General features: G+C 50.1%; 1 protein-coding gene and 1 long non-coding RNA gene across 2 annotated transcripts; one reads left to right on the top strand and one right to left on the bottom strand.

Annotated features, from left to right (window-relative positions):
- The first annotated feature begins 1933 nt into the window (after window positions 1-1933).
- Window positions 1934-4336, top strand: LOC126509103 (uncharacterized). Its single transcript, XR_007594047.1, has 3 exons — window positions 1934-1981; window positions 2445-2515; window positions 3602-4336. It is a non-coding gene; the product is annotated as an uncharacterized lncRNA (long non-coding RNA).
- Window positions 4337-10479: 6143 nt separating this feature from the next.
- Window positions 10480-17254, bottom strand: Amn (amnion associated transmembrane protein). The gene is made up of 12 exons (XM_050154825.1): window positions 17119-17254; window positions 16482-16600; window positions 16359-16403; window positions 12462-12558; window positions 12131-12348; window positions 11861-11998; window positions 11654-11762; window positions 11485-11567; window positions 11222-11369; window positions 10971-11148; window positions 10795-10888; window positions 10480-10710 (listed from the first exon to the last, which is right to left on the bottom strand). The coding sequence occupies exons 1-12, from the start codon at window positions 17159-17161 to the stop codon at window positions 10600-10602; spliced, it is 1383 nt and encodes a 460-aa protein (XP_050010782.1). The 5' UTR covers window positions 17162-17254; the 3' UTR covers window positions 10480-10599.
- Window positions 17255-18359: the final 1105 nt, after the last annotated feature.

Below are 18359 nucleotides of genomic sequence, written 5' to 3'. Positions count from 1 at the left end.
AGATTAAAGCTGGTTTTGGAGTTGGAGTGTGGCTCTCCTCCTCTAAACCCAAGCATGTTTATTAAGGTGAAATTCAAAATCTCTATCTCATGTCAGAAGAACCATAATATGGGACAGAAGAAAAACAAAAATTTAAGGACTATTTTATTGTTACCAATATCATAATCTTTTGGTTTTATATTGACCATTTGACAACCTTTTTTAAGATTTAATATTTATAAGATAAATATATATAAATATATTAAACTTTTTATCTTGATATTAATGGTCATATAGAGTACTAACTAGTACTAGATAAATGTTTCATCCACCTTCCTGTACATGATTTCAGGTATGAGTCTCTATCAGATTTCTGCAGTGAGCCATGAGCACACCTAACAGTGACCTTTGAAGTCTCCATAAGGAGGATGGGGCACCACAAAGACTACTCCTCCATGACTATAAAAACACCACTAATAGCCGGGTGGTGGTGGCGCACACCTTTAATCCCAGCACTCGGGAGGCAGAGGCAGGTGGATCTCTGTGATTTCGAGGCCGGCCTGGTCTACAAGAGCTAGTTCCAGGACAGGAACCAAAAAAAGCTACAGAGAATTCCTGTCTCAAAAATAAAAAATAGGGGGCTGGAGAGATGGCTCAGAGGTTAAGAGCACTGCCTGCTCTTCCAAAGGTCCTGAGTTCAATTCCCAGCAACCGCATGGTGGCTCACAACCATCTATCTGTAATAAGGTCTGGAGCCCTCTTCTGCCCTTCAGGCCTACATGTGAACAGAATATTGTATACATAATAAATAAATAAATATTTAAAAAAAATAAATAAAAAATAAAAAATAAAAAAATAACACCACTAAGATGAAAAACACCACCTAAAGATCAGTTTTGGACTACAAACTGCTCAGAATAAATTCGAGGTGGCTAGCTGAGATGATCCAGCCTAATAGACTAGCCAGGACTTGAGACAAGTCCATCCTTTCCCATTACACAGAGGCTGGACAACAAATGATAAAGCTACCTCTCCCAGGACTTGACAATTATCCCAAATTTTTCTTTTCATGATCTCCTAAAGATACTGTCACCCCCAGATAGCAGGGCGTAAATTTAAGAATATGACATCCACATTCCCAAGAGGTGGGGTGGGTGGTTTTGTGTTGTTCAATGGATTATAAGTATTTGTCATTTGTTTAGGGGGTTGGTTACAAATTATTATTGGTAATGGTCAGGGAAAAAAGCTAAACAAAGGAAATCAGATTCAAGGTTCTTATTTTGAAAAGAAAAATTGTAATGATCTCTCCTGTCCCTTTAAGAGACAAGGCAGACAGATCTTCCTACCTGCTGGCAGATTGACTCTCTTCCTTTTCCATCTCCCTCTTGAAGAAGCAGCTTCTGTCTCTCCCCCCTTCTCCCCTTCCCCCCACTTCTGTTTCTCTCTCTCTCTCTCCTCTTCTTCCTTTTCCCCTTCCCTTCCATAACCCACTAAATAAATATCCATCCTCACTCTGCATGGCATGCCTATCCCTCTGTCTCTTGCCTACCGCGTGGCTCCCTGCCCAGGACCAGCTGCCTCCGGAGACCTGCGGCATAGTCTCATGGCATGCCCATCTGTCTGTCTCTCCTCATGGGACCCCTCATGGCCCACTGCAGCCATTTGGGAACTACACCATCCCTGCCTGGAACTGGCTGCTCTGGGGACCTGCTGCCCACTGCTGTCACTTGGAGACCTGCAGCATTTCTGCAGCTGCAGCCACTAGGGGATCCACAGCAGATTTACTTAATCCATTACAAAAATATCAGGGGCCTTGAGTGCCAGCCTCAGTACCCCTTCAGGGTCTAGGTAAGATTTGCTATGGCATGGCAAGCTAAAACCTGGATAATTGGTTCTCAGAGCAAACAGAATAAATCAACTCACGTTCCTTATCTCTATATGTTCTTTATTTCTTGGAGCAAAGAAGCAGCAAGAAGAAGGAAAAAGGGGTGATCTCCACCAGGTTTTTAGTTTTTATAGATGTGGTTAAGAAATTCCATAGGCAAGGACGATGATAACATGTATATCAAAATCACAAAAAGGGCAGGTATAGCCTGACAAAGCAGCACTCCAGAACAGGTGACACCACCCAGGAAAGAGCCAGTATCTAGGGGGAAATACCTGACATTCCAAACCATTAGACAAGGTTACTAAACCTGGACTTTACCCACACCCAGACCCGTCTGTCTGGTAAGGGTGGTGTCTTCCTATCCATTTGAAATTCCTACCTGGTCTATTAGCAGGTAATTCTGTGGAATTGTCTCTATGTAAATTTGACTGTTAGAACAAAGAGTGAATGTCATCTCTCTAAGACCTCATAGTGTGGGAGAATGGAAAGGTCATTTTGTTGCCCCAGCAGAAGTTACACTGCTGAGGTATTTTTGGGAATGAACTCCATTTTGAAGTGTGAATCATGGTTTTAACAGATTTGATAGTGACTTTTCCAGAAGACAAGTGTTCCCACAGCTCTGCTGAGACACATTCTCCATGTGGATGTGTACGTATATACTTCCCATATATACTTCTGATAGATCTGTCAGCTGTACATTTACTGTATAGTCTTATGGGTTCACCACAGGAAAAAAGAGATGATACAGATATAAGAAAAAAGATTATTGCATCTCCTTTTTTTTTTTTTTTTTTTTGGTTTTTCAAGACAGGGTTTCTCTGTGGCTTTGGAGCCTGTCCTGGCACTAGCTCTGTAGACCAGGCTGGTCTCGAACTCACAGAGATCCGCCTGCCTCTGCCTCCCGAGTGCTGGGATTAAAGGCCTGCACCACTGCCAGACTATTGACTGTACTTTTAAAAAACAACTACTAGTTTTAAATATTTTGCATTGGATTGGACTTTTGTATATTGTATACAGATTTTGTATATCGAGATTAATTTTGTTAAACCATACTGTACGTACATTTCTACTCTTGTGCCAGGTATTGTACCTCTATACCTTATTGAACAAAGTAATGAAAATTTGTAGTCCTTGAAAATTAGTATTACCAACTGTTATGGTTTAGATAAAATGGCACAGACCCCTGAGGGGCAGCTGTGGCCACAAGGGGCAGCCAGATCCCACCCACCTGAGGCCTCTGTAGGTCCCAAGTGGGTGGGAGGTGTCAGGTCAGAGACATGGACAGGTCATTGGCGGGCAGCTGGTCCCAGGAGGAGCCATGAATGATGGGTGTGAGACAGAAATGGATAGGCACTCTATGTGGGTATAGGTTATACAGTGTGTTATGGGAGGAAAGAGAAGGGAGAGGGAGGGAGGGGGGAAGGAGAGGAGAGGAGCCACCTCTTCCAAAGAGGGACAGGGCAGAAAGAGCACAGACTGGAAGCAGAAGGAAGATCTGCTTGTCTCAGGAAAAGGGGGGAGTGGGCAGGGCTTGTCTCTTAAAGGGACAGGACAGATCATTATACCAACCATTTAGGATAATAAGGAAATGTAGGCTAGTAGTTAATCACCTCGTATAATCAAACTTATAGTCACATTAGGTATGTTTTCAAGGTCAAACAAAGATACATTTTAGATAGACAAACACTTTGGAGATCTACAGAATATGGCGTTTAAGATGTTTTAATAACCTAGGTTCTTCTTTTTTATGACAATGAGACTTGTCTGCTCCTAGCAGCACCAATCTACTTCAGAGAAGATACTGGACATCGAAGAAACTTCACATGGAGTTTACTTTCTTTGTGACAAAAGCCACTGGACAAGAAAATGCCCTTGTCTCAACTGCTGACAGTGTGCTGTCCTAGTTGGACAAGCAGGACACAAAAGAAAGTGACTGCCAAACATTGTCAAGACAAGGAGGGACAGCCCTTCAGAAGATCCTGCTTCACAGAAAGTCTGTTGGATATGCTAGGCCTGTAGGCTAAGGAGGAGCCTTGGGTGACTGTCCAGGCAGCCAGCTGTTTCTGTCATTTCTCACATTTTTTGAAAGTCGCTTGCTTGCACTTCCTGCTTACTCAGTTAATGTTATTTCCTTCTTGGGTCTCTGAGGGAGTTGAAGACTAGATAGTTAGAGTTTTCTTTGTTTACCAGACGCAGAAAGCAAGTTATGATAGGAAGTAAATTGGTACAAGACTTTGGACTCACCAAGATAGGATAGATATGGAGTATTTTCTCTGAACTTGTCAAATGCAAATGGACTAGACATTGTTGATATATTTATTGCCTGTGTATATTGTATGTAGCCATTGGACTTATTGTATATTGTTTTTCTTATATTATTTATAGCCTTCTTTTTATTTTAGACAAAAAGGAGAACTATAGTGGTATATTATTTGTATTTTATTAAATAAATCTTGCCTGAAGACCAGAGGCAAAACTAAAGCCACTAAAGGTCAGTTGGTCAGGCACTGGTGACACACACCTTTAATCCCAGGAGACAGAGACAAATGGATCTCTGCGAGTTCAAGGCCATCCTGAACTACACAAGATCAGTGCAGAAACAAATCCAGGTGGTGGTGGCTTACACCTTTAATCCCAGCACTAGAGGGAATATAAAATGGGAGGAGAGAGATGGTTAGTTGGCTTAGTTTATGGTCGCCCAACCTTGGTAGAGGTAAGACTTCTCTAGTGGCGTGGCTGCCTTTCTTTTCTGGTTTTCGGGTTGAACCCTAATTAAGTCTCTGGGCTTTTATTATTCATGTTACACCCAGGGGCCTTGGGCAGCAGTCAAGAAGCAATGTGGTTTTAACTATCAGCCCTCACAGTCTTACCCACGAGGGGTTCACATGATGCCCTCAGCTACAACCTCCTGGGGAGCCCAGAGCAGTCCTCCAGCATGCCTAGGGGCTTAGGTCGTGGGATGCTTAAGACTCAGAGGGTCCTTCAGAGCTGGTGGCTGAAGGAGCAGAGCCCTAGGAACACAGGGAACAGCTGTGCTGGGTGGGGTGAGCCAGCCCTGACATCTGTGTAAGGTAGACCTGAGGGATGAGAAAGGAATGACCATAAGCTGGGTTCTTCCTCCGGTCTGAAAAGCACTGTGGGAGCCACTTTTCCAAACACTAGTCATCTTAGGAGGATAGTGACAGCACCGGAAATGATGAGCCACAGCCACAAGCGTGCCAGTGTGACACAGGCATCTCATGTCCATGAAATCCACATCGCTAAACTAATCCCCGTGTGACCAGGCTGTGATGGGGACGGTGGCGGATCAGAAGCCTCTGACGCTGTGAGGAAAACGGTGGCTGACTGCCCAAGCTACATGTCCAGTCAGGAGTCCTGACACCTGTGCACACACATGCTATGGCCTGCCCTGTACCTGCTCCAGCTCTGGCTCCCCAGTGTCTGGGCTTTATCTTTTTTTAAAAAATATTTATTTGTTTGTTTATTTATTTATTATGTATACAATATTCTGTCTGTGTGTATGCCTGCAGGCAGAAGAGGGCACCAAACCCCATTACAGATGGTTGTGAGCCACCATGTGGGTACTGGGAATTGAACTCAGGTCCTCTGGAAGAGCAGTCAGTGCTCTTAACCTCTGAGCCATCTCTCCAGCCCATTCCATTCCTGCTGTCTTTATGTGTGACTGGCAGCTGCCTGGCCCTGGGCATGTCCCTTTTTCTCCTCCAATCTCTTCTCCTCCTCCTCCTCCTCCTCCTCCTCCTCCTCCTCCTCCTCCTCCTCCTCCTTCTCTCTCTCTTTCTCTCTCTCTCTCCCACACACACACACACCTATCTTCTTTGCTGCCTAGCTATTGGCCATTGCACTCTTTATTAGACCAATCAGGCGCCTTAGGCAGACAAGGTGAACAGATGCAACACATCTTTAGCTAAGTAAACAAAGGCAGCATAAACAAATGTAACACACCTTTACACAGTTCAAGTAATATTCTGCAGCATAAACAGATGTAACATATCTTTGCCTAGTGAATGTACTATTCCAAACAAGTGCCTACCTCAAAACTGCCCTTGGGGAAGGGTGGGGTTGGCCTTACAGCTATAGGCATACAACAATTGTAAAAAGCAAGATGGAGTTGCTTGGGAATCAAAACCACAATAAAAACAGGAACAAGAGTTACAAAAGGGTAGACAGACCCCTTGTGTGTGCTGTGCACTGGCCAGGAACATCATGGAACCTCAGAACAGAGCCTCCACCACCCACATCTTCAAGGACATTCATCTGGTGATGACTTCAGCTCTAGCCTGGCCCCACCCTTGGGAAGCCTCCCAGCTTCATTTTTAAAACCTTCCCTTTGCTTAAAGCTTTGGAACAGGCCAGCCGCCTCCTGGGCACCGCAGGGCCCGGCTCTGTCAGGATACTCTATATGTCTAGTGTAGGCAGAGAGAGCTGGACTCAGGTCACTTTCAGAGGGACTCACTAATTCTTTTAGACTCTGATTTTACATTTGGGGCCAGGAGACACCCCACCCTGATACGTCGCCCGCCTGTAGCAGCTGACTGAGAAGCTGGCTGTGGGTGTTGCTCACCCAGGAAATGCCATCCAAAGGCTCCTTAAGTCTCATAGCTGTTACTGATGGACACTGCCAAACTGTCCCCATGTGATGCCCCAGGCCCACTGATCAAAAATGCCATCAAGACCAATTCTCTTGTCAATGATTAAATTCAAAATTTCTAACCACAGTTGTCCTAAGTAGCTTGTCACCCACAGTTCTGAAATGCTGGCTGTCGGGTTCTGGGACCTTCGTAAGTACTCTCAGAACAGAGTTCTAATAACTTTCAAGATGAATGAAGTAGGAGTTGAACCAACAGCTCAAGGTCAAAGACTGCTTGTTGACCTTGCAGAGGCCAGATTTCAGTTCCCAGGACCCGTATCAGATGTACCCTCAACTCTGGTTCAGAAAATCAAACCCCCTCTTCCGGCATCCACAGACGCCAAGCACACACATGCCACACATATACCCATGCGGGCATTCACACACTCACATAAACTAAAAACTAAATCATTTGGTTAAAAAAATAAACTAAATTAAAAATGTCAGGCTAGATACGGTAGCACACACCTTTAATTCCAAAACATGAGAGCCAGAGGCAGGATGAGCTCTGTGTGTTTGAGATTAGTCAAGCCTACATAACAAGTTCCAGCCCAGTCTGGGCTAAATAGTGAGACTGTGCCTCAGGAAAACATTATATTGTAAAGATTTGTCACTCAAATTGGCTTAATAAAATGCTGATTGGTCAGTAGCCAGGCAGGAAGTATATAGGTGGAGCGACCAGACTAAGGATGGTGGGAAGGAGATGGCGGAGTCAGGAGTCACCAGCCTGGTGCAGAGGGAGCAGATGAATGTGCCATGCCAATGAAGGTACTGCCATATGGCAGACGTTAATAGGAATATGGGTTAACTAATATATAAAAGCTAGTTGGTAATAGGCCTGAACTATCAGCCAAACACTTATAAGTAATATTAAGCCTCCGAGTCAATTATCTGGGAAGCAGCCTCTGGGTATCAGGAAAAGGTAGGTGGGAGAGAAACGTTTAACTCCAGGCTCCACACATCGCATGCAATTCAGAGTTCAGAGCTGCTGGGTCCACGCAGCCAAGGAAGCGCAAACACTAACAGTGGTAACTGCATGTTTATATAAACAGAACTATGAAAACTTCGTTCTGTTTATATAAAACACTGTTGTTTTGTTGTTGCTAAGATTTATTTTTATCAGTGCCGGGACAGGCTCCAAAGCTACAGAGAAACCCTGTCTCGAAAAACTAATTTTTATCTATGTGCACCACGTGTGTGCCCTTGGAGACCAGAAGAGGGCATCCGATCCCTTGGAACAGGAGTTTGGGATGGTTGTGAGCCACCACGTGCTGGGAACCCAACCCTGGTCCTCTGCAAAAGCAGTGATTACCTTAACCGCTGAACCTGCCTCCAGTCCTGTAGCCTTTTAAAGACATGTTCCTATGTTTGCCTGTAATTGGTAATCCTCCTGCCTTAGCCAGCTGTGTGCTAGGATTACAGTTCTGTACCTCCATGCCAGGTTTGTTGTTTATGAATTTTTTCTTCTAAATTAAGTTTAAAAAATAAATTTTTTTTTAGTGTTGGGGCACAGGGCTTCAGAAGGTACTCTGCACTGTGTGCCAACGCAGGAAGCCCTTAGGCTCCCAGAGCCTGGCAGTCGGAGAAGAGCAGCTGCCGCGGACAAGGGCAGAGGCCTTCGTTCTCCGTCTTCTAATTTAAGTTCACTACAGGTAAGTCTCCCTTTTTATGAAAATATTGCTCTGGGCATAACTGAGCAGAAATCTGCTGTTTGTGACAGGACAGTACATTTGAAATCGATACATAAGGCCTGTTCTTGGAGTCCTTGCTTCAGTCAGTGAGTAATTCCATGTCCCCTAAATCCTGAGTCCTGTGTCCCAAGAGCTGGGCAGATTTGCCTCCCCTCCATGTGGAACTTGAATGGTTTTTGTGGTTAATCATACTCTGTGTGTGTGTGTCTGTGTGTTTGCTCCATTTACATAATCAAATCAAATTTGATGAAACTAAATTCTATTTTTGTTTTTTGGGACAAGGCCTCTCTATGTTAGCCCTGGCTGTCCTGGTACTCACTATATAGAACAAGCTGGCCTCAAACTCACAGACATCCACCTGCCTCTACCTCCTGAGTGCTGGGATTAAAAAGGTGTCATAAAAGAAAGAGAAAACCAATGTGTTTCTTTTTTGTCTTGTTTTGTTTTTTGAGACAGAGTTTCTCTTGTGTAGCTATGGAGCCTTTCCTGGAACTCCCTCTGTAGACCAGGCTGGGCTCAAACTCGCAAAGATTTGCCTGCCTCTGCCTCCTGAGTGCTGCTGGGATTAAAGGTGTGCACCACCACCACCCAGCTGAAAAAAAAATGTGTTTCTAAAAACTTTATGGGGCTAGAGAGATGGCTCGGTGGTTAAGAGCACTGGCTGCTCTTCCAAAGATGCTGAGTTCAATTCCCAGCAACCACATGGTGGCTCACAACCATCTGTAACGAGATCTGGTGCCCTCTTCTGGCCTGCAGGCATACATGCAGACAGAATACTGAGAATACTTTATACATAATAAATAAATAAAATCTTTTAAAAAAACTATAAAATACTTCATATTTATGAGGCTTTACTTCTGTTTTTTTAATAATTTATATTATTTGCATTGGTGTTTTGCCTACATGTATGTCTGTGTGAGGGTGTCAGATCTTGGAGTTACAGGCAGCTGTGAGCTGTCATGTGGGTGCTGAGAATTAAACCCAGGTCCCTTAAAAGAGTACTCCCTGTGCTCTTAACTACTGGGCCATCCCTCCAGCCCCTGATCTTTTTTTTTTTAAGGCTGATTTTGTTGCTGCATGTACTTATGTGTGCCACTTGTGTGCTGTGCTCAAGGAAGCCACACCCCTGCACCTGGAGTTACAGATGGTTGTGAGCTGCCATGTGGGTGCAGAACCAAACCAGAGTCTCTGAAAGAGCAGCCGGTGCTCTTCAACTCTGAGCATCGCTCCAGCTGCTTTTAAGAGATTTTTTTTTTCTACTTCTAGACTGGAATCCATCCTAAGTTCTTGCATGTGTTACCAATATAATTTTCTTTCTTCCTTCTTGTGAGAGGAGTGTGCATATATGTATTCCTGTTTTGGTGTACACAGGTGCACGTGTGCGCATGCAGGCACTGAGGAAGAGACCCTCTGAAGGTGTCTTCCCTCTGGAGCTCACAGAAGACTAGATTGGCAGCCACCTCCCCAGCGCTGAGATTACAGACTTGCACCCCATGCCTGTGGAATCTGGGACTCAATCTCAGCTCCCCCGCTTGCAAGGCAAGTATTTAACTAACCCACTGAGCGCTTTCTCCGGTCCCTCCACCCCTCCTCTTGGCATAGTTTCTTTGTCTTTGCTTTTAGAGACAGAGGTTTGCAGTGCTGCCCAGGCTGTCTTCAAACTCTCTATCCTCCTGCCTCCACTGTTAGCACTGGGATTCTCGGCAGGCACACCACGCCTAGCACACATACAGTGTTTCCCCACAGAATTACTAAGAACCAAAACTGCTGTTTCCTACCACTCTGTAAGCTACAGCTGGCCAACCTGAGATGAACGGAAGCTTCCTGTTCCCTGTGTGTCCACAAACAGCAAACCCCTGCTCCTCACCCCCATAACCAGAGACGACAACACACAGACCAAAAAATGGGGGTGGGGGTAGTGAGAACGAACCAGGCAGTGATACGTTTAAAGGTCACCACCTGCTTTCCTCTGGCATGAGACCGAATCTGAGCAGGCCAGCGACTGGGACAGGTCCATCCCAGCATCAGTGGCCACACCAAAAGCCCCAGCTAATCCTAGAGGCTAAGGCAGGGAGATACTTGAGCCCTGAAGATTAATGCCTTCCTAGGATACAGGGTGAGGCTCCCACACAAAATAAAACACTATGAGTGGGTAAGAGCACCTGTGGATCAAGTCTGAGGACCTGAGTTCAGATCCCCGTAACTCAAGTAAACTGAAGTAGGAAATGTGACCGACTACCCATGCTAGCAGGTTAAAACAAAACAAAACCCCAAAACCCAAACAGCCCTTTATTAGACAAGGTAGGCCTGTCTTCGTCTTGATAGAGAGAAGTCGTGTCTTGGAGGGGATGAAGAATCCACGGGTTGGAGGCCTAGACTCTCCCAAGAGAAGGTCAGGCCTCTGCCTCTGCCTCCCCGGCAAAGAGTGGGTTAACGAAGTAGCTGAAGTTGGTGTCGGTGTCCACCTTCTGGGCTGATCCGAGATGTTCCACTGAGGGCTGTGGCTGCGGGGTTACAGGGTCAGGGGGCTCAAGGTACCCAGTACCAGCCCCTGGGAAGGCCCCCATAGTTTCTTGCCGCCATCTCACCTGCTGCTTGAAGACCATCACGTCGAAAAGCGGATTGCGGAAACCCAGCGGCAGCCCCGCCGATGTGGGCTCAGCCTGTTCATGCCTTGTCCACCTGCGGGATGCAGGCACAAGTGAACCCCTGGGGCAGCCTCTGGGAACCCCGGGGAACCCACCCTCGGGAGGGGCCAGGGTACCTGAGCCTCCCGCTGCGGTGCAGCAGCAGCCCCACCGTCCCCAGCAGTGCCAGCAGCACCACGGCCGCCACGCCACTCGCCAGCCAGGCCCCGGACCGGTCCTGATCCAGCGCGGAACCTCCTGTCGCTGGCCTGCCCGACTGCCGCAGAGTCGCCGACAGGATGCCTAGGTCGCCGCCTGCAACGAGGGCGATTCAGCGGCGACGCCGGGACAGCTGGGCCAGCGGAGGGGCGGAAGGGCACGAGGTTACCTTGTGCCACCGCGTCCTGTAGGAGCACGTGGCCCAGCCGCCCCGCTGCGCCTGTCTGGGGTTCCGGCTCCACCAGCACCACCTGGATCTCGGTGTGGGCCTCGCGCAGCACCTTGGACACAGCCACCTGCAGGCCCTGGTACTGGGGCTGGGAAGGAAGAGGGTTGATGGGGGGGAGGGCTGTCTGCCTTTGACCCTGGGGGAGGGCAGTAGAGTCGGGGCGCAGCTGCCAGCAGCTGGGACTCTACGTGTGGCCTCGTTACCTGCTTCAGGAAGAGGTCCAGCAGCCGCGTTCGGTACAGCTCCAGGTTAAATGTGGGGTCGTGGGTCAAGGACACGATAGCTCCTGCAACGGGAGTACAGGTCAACGCTGCGGACCCCAGTAGAAGGGAGCCCGCTGGGAGCGCATTAGAGGGCGGGCGGGGCGCTCACCGCAGAGGTGGCAGCACTGTCCTTGGGGCAGTACCGGGTCGAGGCAGGTGGCCTGGGGGCAGCGGCCGCCCAGGGGCTGCAGCAGAGACGCGCAGATCCACGGCAGCGTCTGGGAGGGGGCATGGCGGTGAGTGCAGGAAAACGAGGGACAGCCAAGCTCCCCACGGCCGAGCGACCTCGCGCTGTCCCCCGCCAAGGCTCACTCACCTCATCATTGCCGCAGACGCAGCCCGACTCGTCGGTGCAGGCCTGGGAGCCCACTCTCAGCATGCCCGGCCCGTGGAAGCGCAGGCGCCCCTCACGGGACGCCAGGAAAGCCGTCAGGTCCTCGTCGCGAGTGAACGTCTGTGGGTGGCGGCATCACGGGTGGCCAGGAAGGCGAGGAGGGAGTCTGAGTGCGCGGGGCCACGCGCGCAGCTGTAGGACTCCTTGGGGATGCGCACAGGGGATGAAACCCGAGCCCTCCCGCCTGCTCACCTGACCCACGGCCGAGACGCTGCGGACGTGCACCGGGTTGGGGTCCGGGCCGAGCGCCACGCGGAAAGATCCGTCGCGCGGGAAGAGGACATCGTCGTAGCTGCAGGGCACGCGCTCGGCGTCCACGGAGAAGTGGCCACTCGCCTGGGTCGCAGAGCTCCACAGATGTGGGTCAAGCCAGGAGAAGCGGTCGGGATTTTGGAAGAGCAACGGGGCGCCTGTGGATGTAGGCAGCAACCAAGGTAGGTGCTGAGCCCGCGCTCCGCCCTCTACAAGGCACGCCCACTCTAGCCACTCCCCGAGGTCCGCTCTCGAGACACGCCCCCTTCACCTTTGTCTCCGGAGTTACAGGCCGGGTCCGAGCCGACTCCTGCAGCGCTGAATGCGGCCCCCGAGGCCAGGACGAACTCCCCGTCCAGTGGCAGGAGCTGCGGGAGGCGCGGACTGAGGTGGCACGTGGCCCAAGGACACACTGCACCCAACTAACACCTCCCTGGCACCAGGAAAACCCAAGCTGAGATGTTGGCGGGGATCTCAGTGAAGGAGTCAGGGCCCAGGAACCTTAACCTGGCTAAGGCTAACAGGAAGAGCTGGGTCTCACCAGGGAGAGAAAAGAGAAGGGTGTTGTACACTGCGCACAACATGTGCCAGGCCTTAAAGGACCCCCAACTCTGATCTGAAGCCGAGGCTAGAGAGTCACATAGGCCAGGGGGCGGAGTCCGATGCTAAGGGGCAGGACACACTGAGACTCTGGGAATCCATGGGCCAGGAGATGGCACTTGCCAGCACCCAGCACCCTGGAGAAAGGTCTCCCAGGTCCTAGAAGCCAAACTTTAAAATGTCCATAGCTACTGGGGACGGGTTTCAACTGCGAGGAGAGGGATGCCGGCGAAGGCAGGGGACTTAAGAGTGCCTATACCTCGTGGCATGGTTCCTCCTCGCCACTCAAATTCGGGTCTATGATAGAAATATGCTGTGCGGAAGGGAATATACCATTTCCAGGTCCTCCGAGTCTCAGGACCCTCATCCAACCCTCCATCCTCCCAGAGTTTGAGGGGATGGCGGCCCGTGGGAGCTGCTCCATGCAGGGCCATCAGGTTCTATTAGTCATCGCCCACCACCCAGGCTCTTGTACCCATGAGAGGACAGGACGGGGTCTCTGGTCTTCCCAGAGCTTCAGACCTGCCCAAAAGCTCGTACCAGAGAGGGGAAATGAGGTCACAGAGCAGCTACACCCACGCCAAGGGTGAAACACACTGAAAGCAAGGGACTCCACCCACAGCTGGGGACAGACAGATAGGAGGCGACACATACACCCATATGAATGGATGCATTTTCATAAAGAGCAGGGCTGCGGGAGAGCTCAGGTGGAGCACCTGCCTAGCACCACAGAAAATGGACAGAATTGAAGAGGAAGTATGAAGAGAATGTGGGAAATCACCCCAGATAGAGGGCGAGCACTAGATGAAATACACATCAGGCCAGGCGGTAGGGGCGCACACCTATAATCCCAGCACTCAGGAGCCAGAGGCAATCGGACCTCAGTGAGTTCAAGGCCAGCCTGGTCTTCAAAGCGAGTTTCAGGACAGCCAGGACTGTAGCACAGAGAAATCCTGTCTCGAAAACCAAAACCAAACAAAAAAACATCAGGACTGATCCAGCTGAGGATGTTCAGTGACAGGCTTCCAAGACCAGGCTCCACAGAAGGCAGCAAAGAACTCCAGGAGAACGGTGGATGACTAAGTATCAAATTCATATGCGAGGGCTGGGGAGACTGAGGCAGAAACATGAAATAATGGGGAGAACTTCAAGACCTGATGTTGGAGCTGGGCGGTGGTGGCGCACGCCTTAAATCCCAGCACTCGGGAGGCAGAGGCAGGTGGACCTCTGTGAGTTTGAGACCAGCCTGGTCTATAAAGTGAGTTACAGGACAGTCAGAGCTGTAACACAGAGAATCCCTGTCTTGAAAAACAAAACAAACAAAAAAGACCCTGAAAAGTTCAACACCCTATCTAACTTTTAAAAAAGCTGTTAACTTTAGTAATAGAATTTCTTTTTTTCTTTATTACTTATTATGTATACAGTATTCTGCCTGCATGTACATCTGAGGGCCAGAAGAGGGCACCAGATCTCATTACAGATGTTGGGAGCCACCATGTGGTCAGCAATAGAATTTCTATAATGTGCTGCCATCCAACTTGGCGCCAACATGACACCCAGTAGAGACATATTACATGCTTTTCATTAACAAGACAACATGACAAGAGCTCCTAATTCCATAGGAGCAGTGAGCATGTCCAATAAGAAAAAAAAGAGAAATAGGTAGGCCTGAAAACAGGAGGAATGACTGCCAAGGGAAGAACCAAGGGAACTATAGAATATAATGTTTTTGTTTGTTTTGGTTTTTTGAGACAGGGTTTCTCTGTGTAGTTCTAGGTGTCCTGGAACTTGCTCTGTAGTCCAGGCTGAACTTGAACTCATAGAGATCTGCCCGCCTCTGCCTCCTGAGGGCTGGGATTACATGTGCCATCATCATGTCTTAAATTCATAGAAGAAAGAAGCTGGTGGAGATATTAAGAGACAGCCGATGCTCTAGAATGGAGAACTCAGCACCCCAGATGCCAGTGTCCTGTTGAGTGTGCATACGGTTCTCTGTGACAATCAGAACCATGAGGAAGCCCCCTGTGTTGAGTGGTAAAGGGGGAGGGCCACGATATCACCCCAAGAAATAGGGGTGACATTCTGCCTCTTCAAAGTGACCCATGCCCTTGTCCATTAGTAGACACCCCCAGGCAGGTCACACCCTGAGCCGGGGATGCAGAAGAGGAGAGGGAGGGGAGAAAGGAACAATGGCTGTGAAATCCTTTCAGAAACAGAGTTTTAAAACTTTCGTGTGGTAATAGAGGTGCCCCTCAGCAGCTGCTGCCTGCAAAGCTCTCACCTCTACATACATCATGTCCCCCGGGCCAGAGAGGGGGTGTTTTAAACTGGTAGGGGCAACCTCACTGTAGCCCTGACAGGGACTGTTCTCGAGGTCTGCCACACCCGTGAGCCCCAGCGTGCATTCAACGCAGGACTTGGGTACTGAGCCACTGAGCCATGGTTGGTGGCTCACACCTGTAATCCCAGCCTCTTGGAGGCATGATGGGAAGATCCGAAGTCCCAGGTCAGTCGCATCAACAGAGTGAATTCAAGGCCTGCTTGGGTTACTTGAGACCCTGACCCACAGAACATTATTTTTTTGTCAGCCAGCATCTGGGAGGCAGAAGCAGTCAGTTGCTGAGTCCAAGGCCAGCCTGGTCTACAAAATAAGTTTCAGGATAACCAGAGCTATATAGAGAAATCCTGTCTCTAAAAAACAAAAACAAAAAACCCAAACCAAATAAAACAAAAAAAACAAAAGCAATACAAAAACAAACAAACAACAACAACAAAAAAGCCTTGGGCACTGAAGTGGGTATTCAAGTATTTCATGAAATATTTTTCTTTTAGTTCCATTTGATTTGGTGTTGTTGATGGCTTAGAGGCTAAGGGTACTGGCTGTATTTCCGGAGGACCCAGGTTTGAACCCCAGGAGGGCTGGACAGATGGCTCAGCGGTGAAGAGCATTGCCTGCTCTTCCTCCCAGCAAGGAAGAGACCTACCTGGTCGGTTGACCTCATCAACTTAGAATATGAAACCCAACTCATATTGTTCAACAGAGCAGAACAGAATCCAGATTCAACCATACATACATGCATGCTTCAGCATTGCCAGGGCATAAATTTCAATTTCACCCACATGGTGTTTCACATACATCTGTAACTCCAGCTCCAAGTGACCCCCGCCCTCTTCTGGCCTGTGTGTACACTGCACACATGCAGTGCCCAGACAAAACACCCATATACAGGAAAAAAAAAAAAAAAAAACTCCTGAAAAACAACAAAAACCAACAATCAGAAACAAAACCAACCATAGAGACTGAGCGCGGGTCGCGGAGGCAGTTAACCTTTGGTGCCCTGAAGCCTTAGCTTGTGCAGGCTGATTAGCCTCTTGCTTCTAACCCCCCGGGCTATCTGGAGCTAGCTTTGCCCGCAGGTTGCTAACGTGGCCTTCAGACAGGGGTTAGGGGAGAGCTGGGCTGTGAGACACCACGTGTTCTCTGATGCCCCCTCCCGACGCACAGAGTCCTGGGAATGGGCCTTCGGCGACCCTGTGACAACCATACCCCCGTGACCCCGAGCCTTACCATGTCAGAGATGGCATAACTGTCTCGCACCAGGACCGACACCATCTGCAGCAAGAGGCGGCGTCAGTTGCGTAGCTGGTAGACCTCCCCATCCCAGTGTCCCCCAAGCTCCCATCAAGGTACCTTGTCCGCCGGGAACTGGACTGCATCTCCGGCGCACGGGGTCCGGTTCTGGTTCCAGTTGGACGCAGTATCGAAGTTGGTGTTGGGGATCCAAAGTTTGTAGGCGGCCCGAGTTAGTGCTAAAGAAAGGAAGGCTTAGTGTCTGTCTCCCTCTGGGAAGGCGGCCCTCCAGAGAAGCAAGAGCAGCAGCGATGCCCACATCCCTGGTGCAGATCAGGTACCCGAGGTGGCCCTGATCCGGGTACTGGTCTTTCAGCACAACGAGCACCGCATTGCGCGGCATTCTCCGGTGCACTCCTAGCCTATCAGCAGAGCCCTCTCAAACGTGCCCTCCTACGGGACGTCGCCCGTGTCCACCCGTCGTTGACTTCTCGGGATGGGGTCCGCACTGGGCGCAAAGAGGCGTCCGGGAACCGGGAACCGGCGGCCCTTTCCCTACTGCGCGCAGAGGAGCCGAGAGTAGCTCGAGGTGCACAGGGCAGGACTGCGGTTTCTCCACCTCCTGGGCACCAGCCCACGCCGGAGGACGGGGAAATCGAGGCAGGCTGAGAACGCCGCCTCCTTCTCCCACCCTCTCCTGAGATCGCGACCCTTCGGGCCTAGAGAAACAGCCTCAGGGCCGCAGACCCCGGCCTACCGCAGAACTGCAGCCACAGCAGGACTTGGCCCAGAGCGCCCATCTTGCTGCCGCCAAGGCTCTCACGTCGCAGGTGCGGACTTTGCTCCGAGGGCCCATGTGACCGGGCGGGGCTGAGGGGCAGGGGGCGCCCAGATGTTACACATTTACCTCCGACCCGCCCAGCTGTCTCCTGAGGCTCCTTGGAGGAATCTTCTCCGTGATCTTAGCATCCGCACTTTAGGACTCAGGGCCCGGAGTGCCCACAGTAAGAGGGCGTTGGTCTGACTTTCCCTGTGACATGGCATGGAGGTGGCCAATAACCCTGGTTGCCCGTCTTCTCCAGGCCTGAGTCCATGGTCTGCATCAGTTGTGTGTGCTGGAGACCGGAAGATGTGTCGTGGTTCTGAAGGTGAACCGGCAGGTAGGACAGAGTGTGATGTTCCTGGGCAGATGGACGGTTAAGGTGAGTGGGTAGAAGATGGGCCGGGTGGACTGCGCAGGGTGGAAAATGGATGGAAAAGGATCAATGAAGTCACGAAAGGACGGCCAGTCACGAAATGGTGGTGGAGCGTGAGGGGGCTTTGTCGTGCAGGCTACGCCAGGGCTTCCGTGGGTACCTGGTAGATGGGGCTCCCGGTGCTGTGTATTATGCCTGCGAGCAATGGGAGGTGGCGGTGGCTGGAGAGAGACTGACTAGGTCAGTGGCAGAGGGTGGCTGACTGATGGGTGGGTGGGTAGGGGACAGTGGATGGTGGCAGTGTGCCTAGACGCGGGCAGACATGAATAGGTTGTGTGGGGACGGTGGGTAGAGGAGGGTGGGCTGTGAAGGAGGGTGGGCCAAAGAGCTGTTGCCCTGGGTGGAGATGTTGCTAGGTACATTTGGATGGGATAGAAGGTGGTCGGGGTAACCGGGAGGGGGAGGAGAGGTGTAGACTTTTAATTTAATAGGGAATGGGTGGAAATGGACAGAAGATGAGGCAGGTCCCGTGGAGGATGCTGAAAGGATGGAAGGTTGGCAAATGGGGGCAGTGAGAGCTACTGGGAAGCGTCTCCCTGTCCAGAGGTACGCATGTAACTTGGGAGTTGTCCCTTGTGATCCAGCCCTGCCCAGCTGCATGTCCATGTGGGGCAAAATGGCTGAGTGCAGAGAGCACTGGCAAAGGAGTGTGCGTGAACAGGGTGCGAGGGTTAGACTTCACTGTCAGGCTAACCGGTCTCCATGGAAACGCCTCTGGGTGTGTCCGTGAAGGTGTTTCCAG

The sequence above is a fragment of the Alexandromys fortis genome, unplaced genomic scaffold, assembly GCF_014885135.2.
Source record: "Alexandromys fortis isolate MF-2015 unplaced genomic scaffold, M_Fortis_MF-2015_v1.1 scaffold_91, whole genome shotgun sequence".
Taxonomy (NCBI): domain Eukaryota; kingdom Metazoa; phylum Chordata; class Mammalia; order Rodentia; family Cricetidae; genus Alexandromys; species Alexandromys fortis.
The sequence above is the reverse complement of the archived record's forward strand: the minus strand, read 5'-3'. Positions and strand labels throughout refer to the sequence as shown.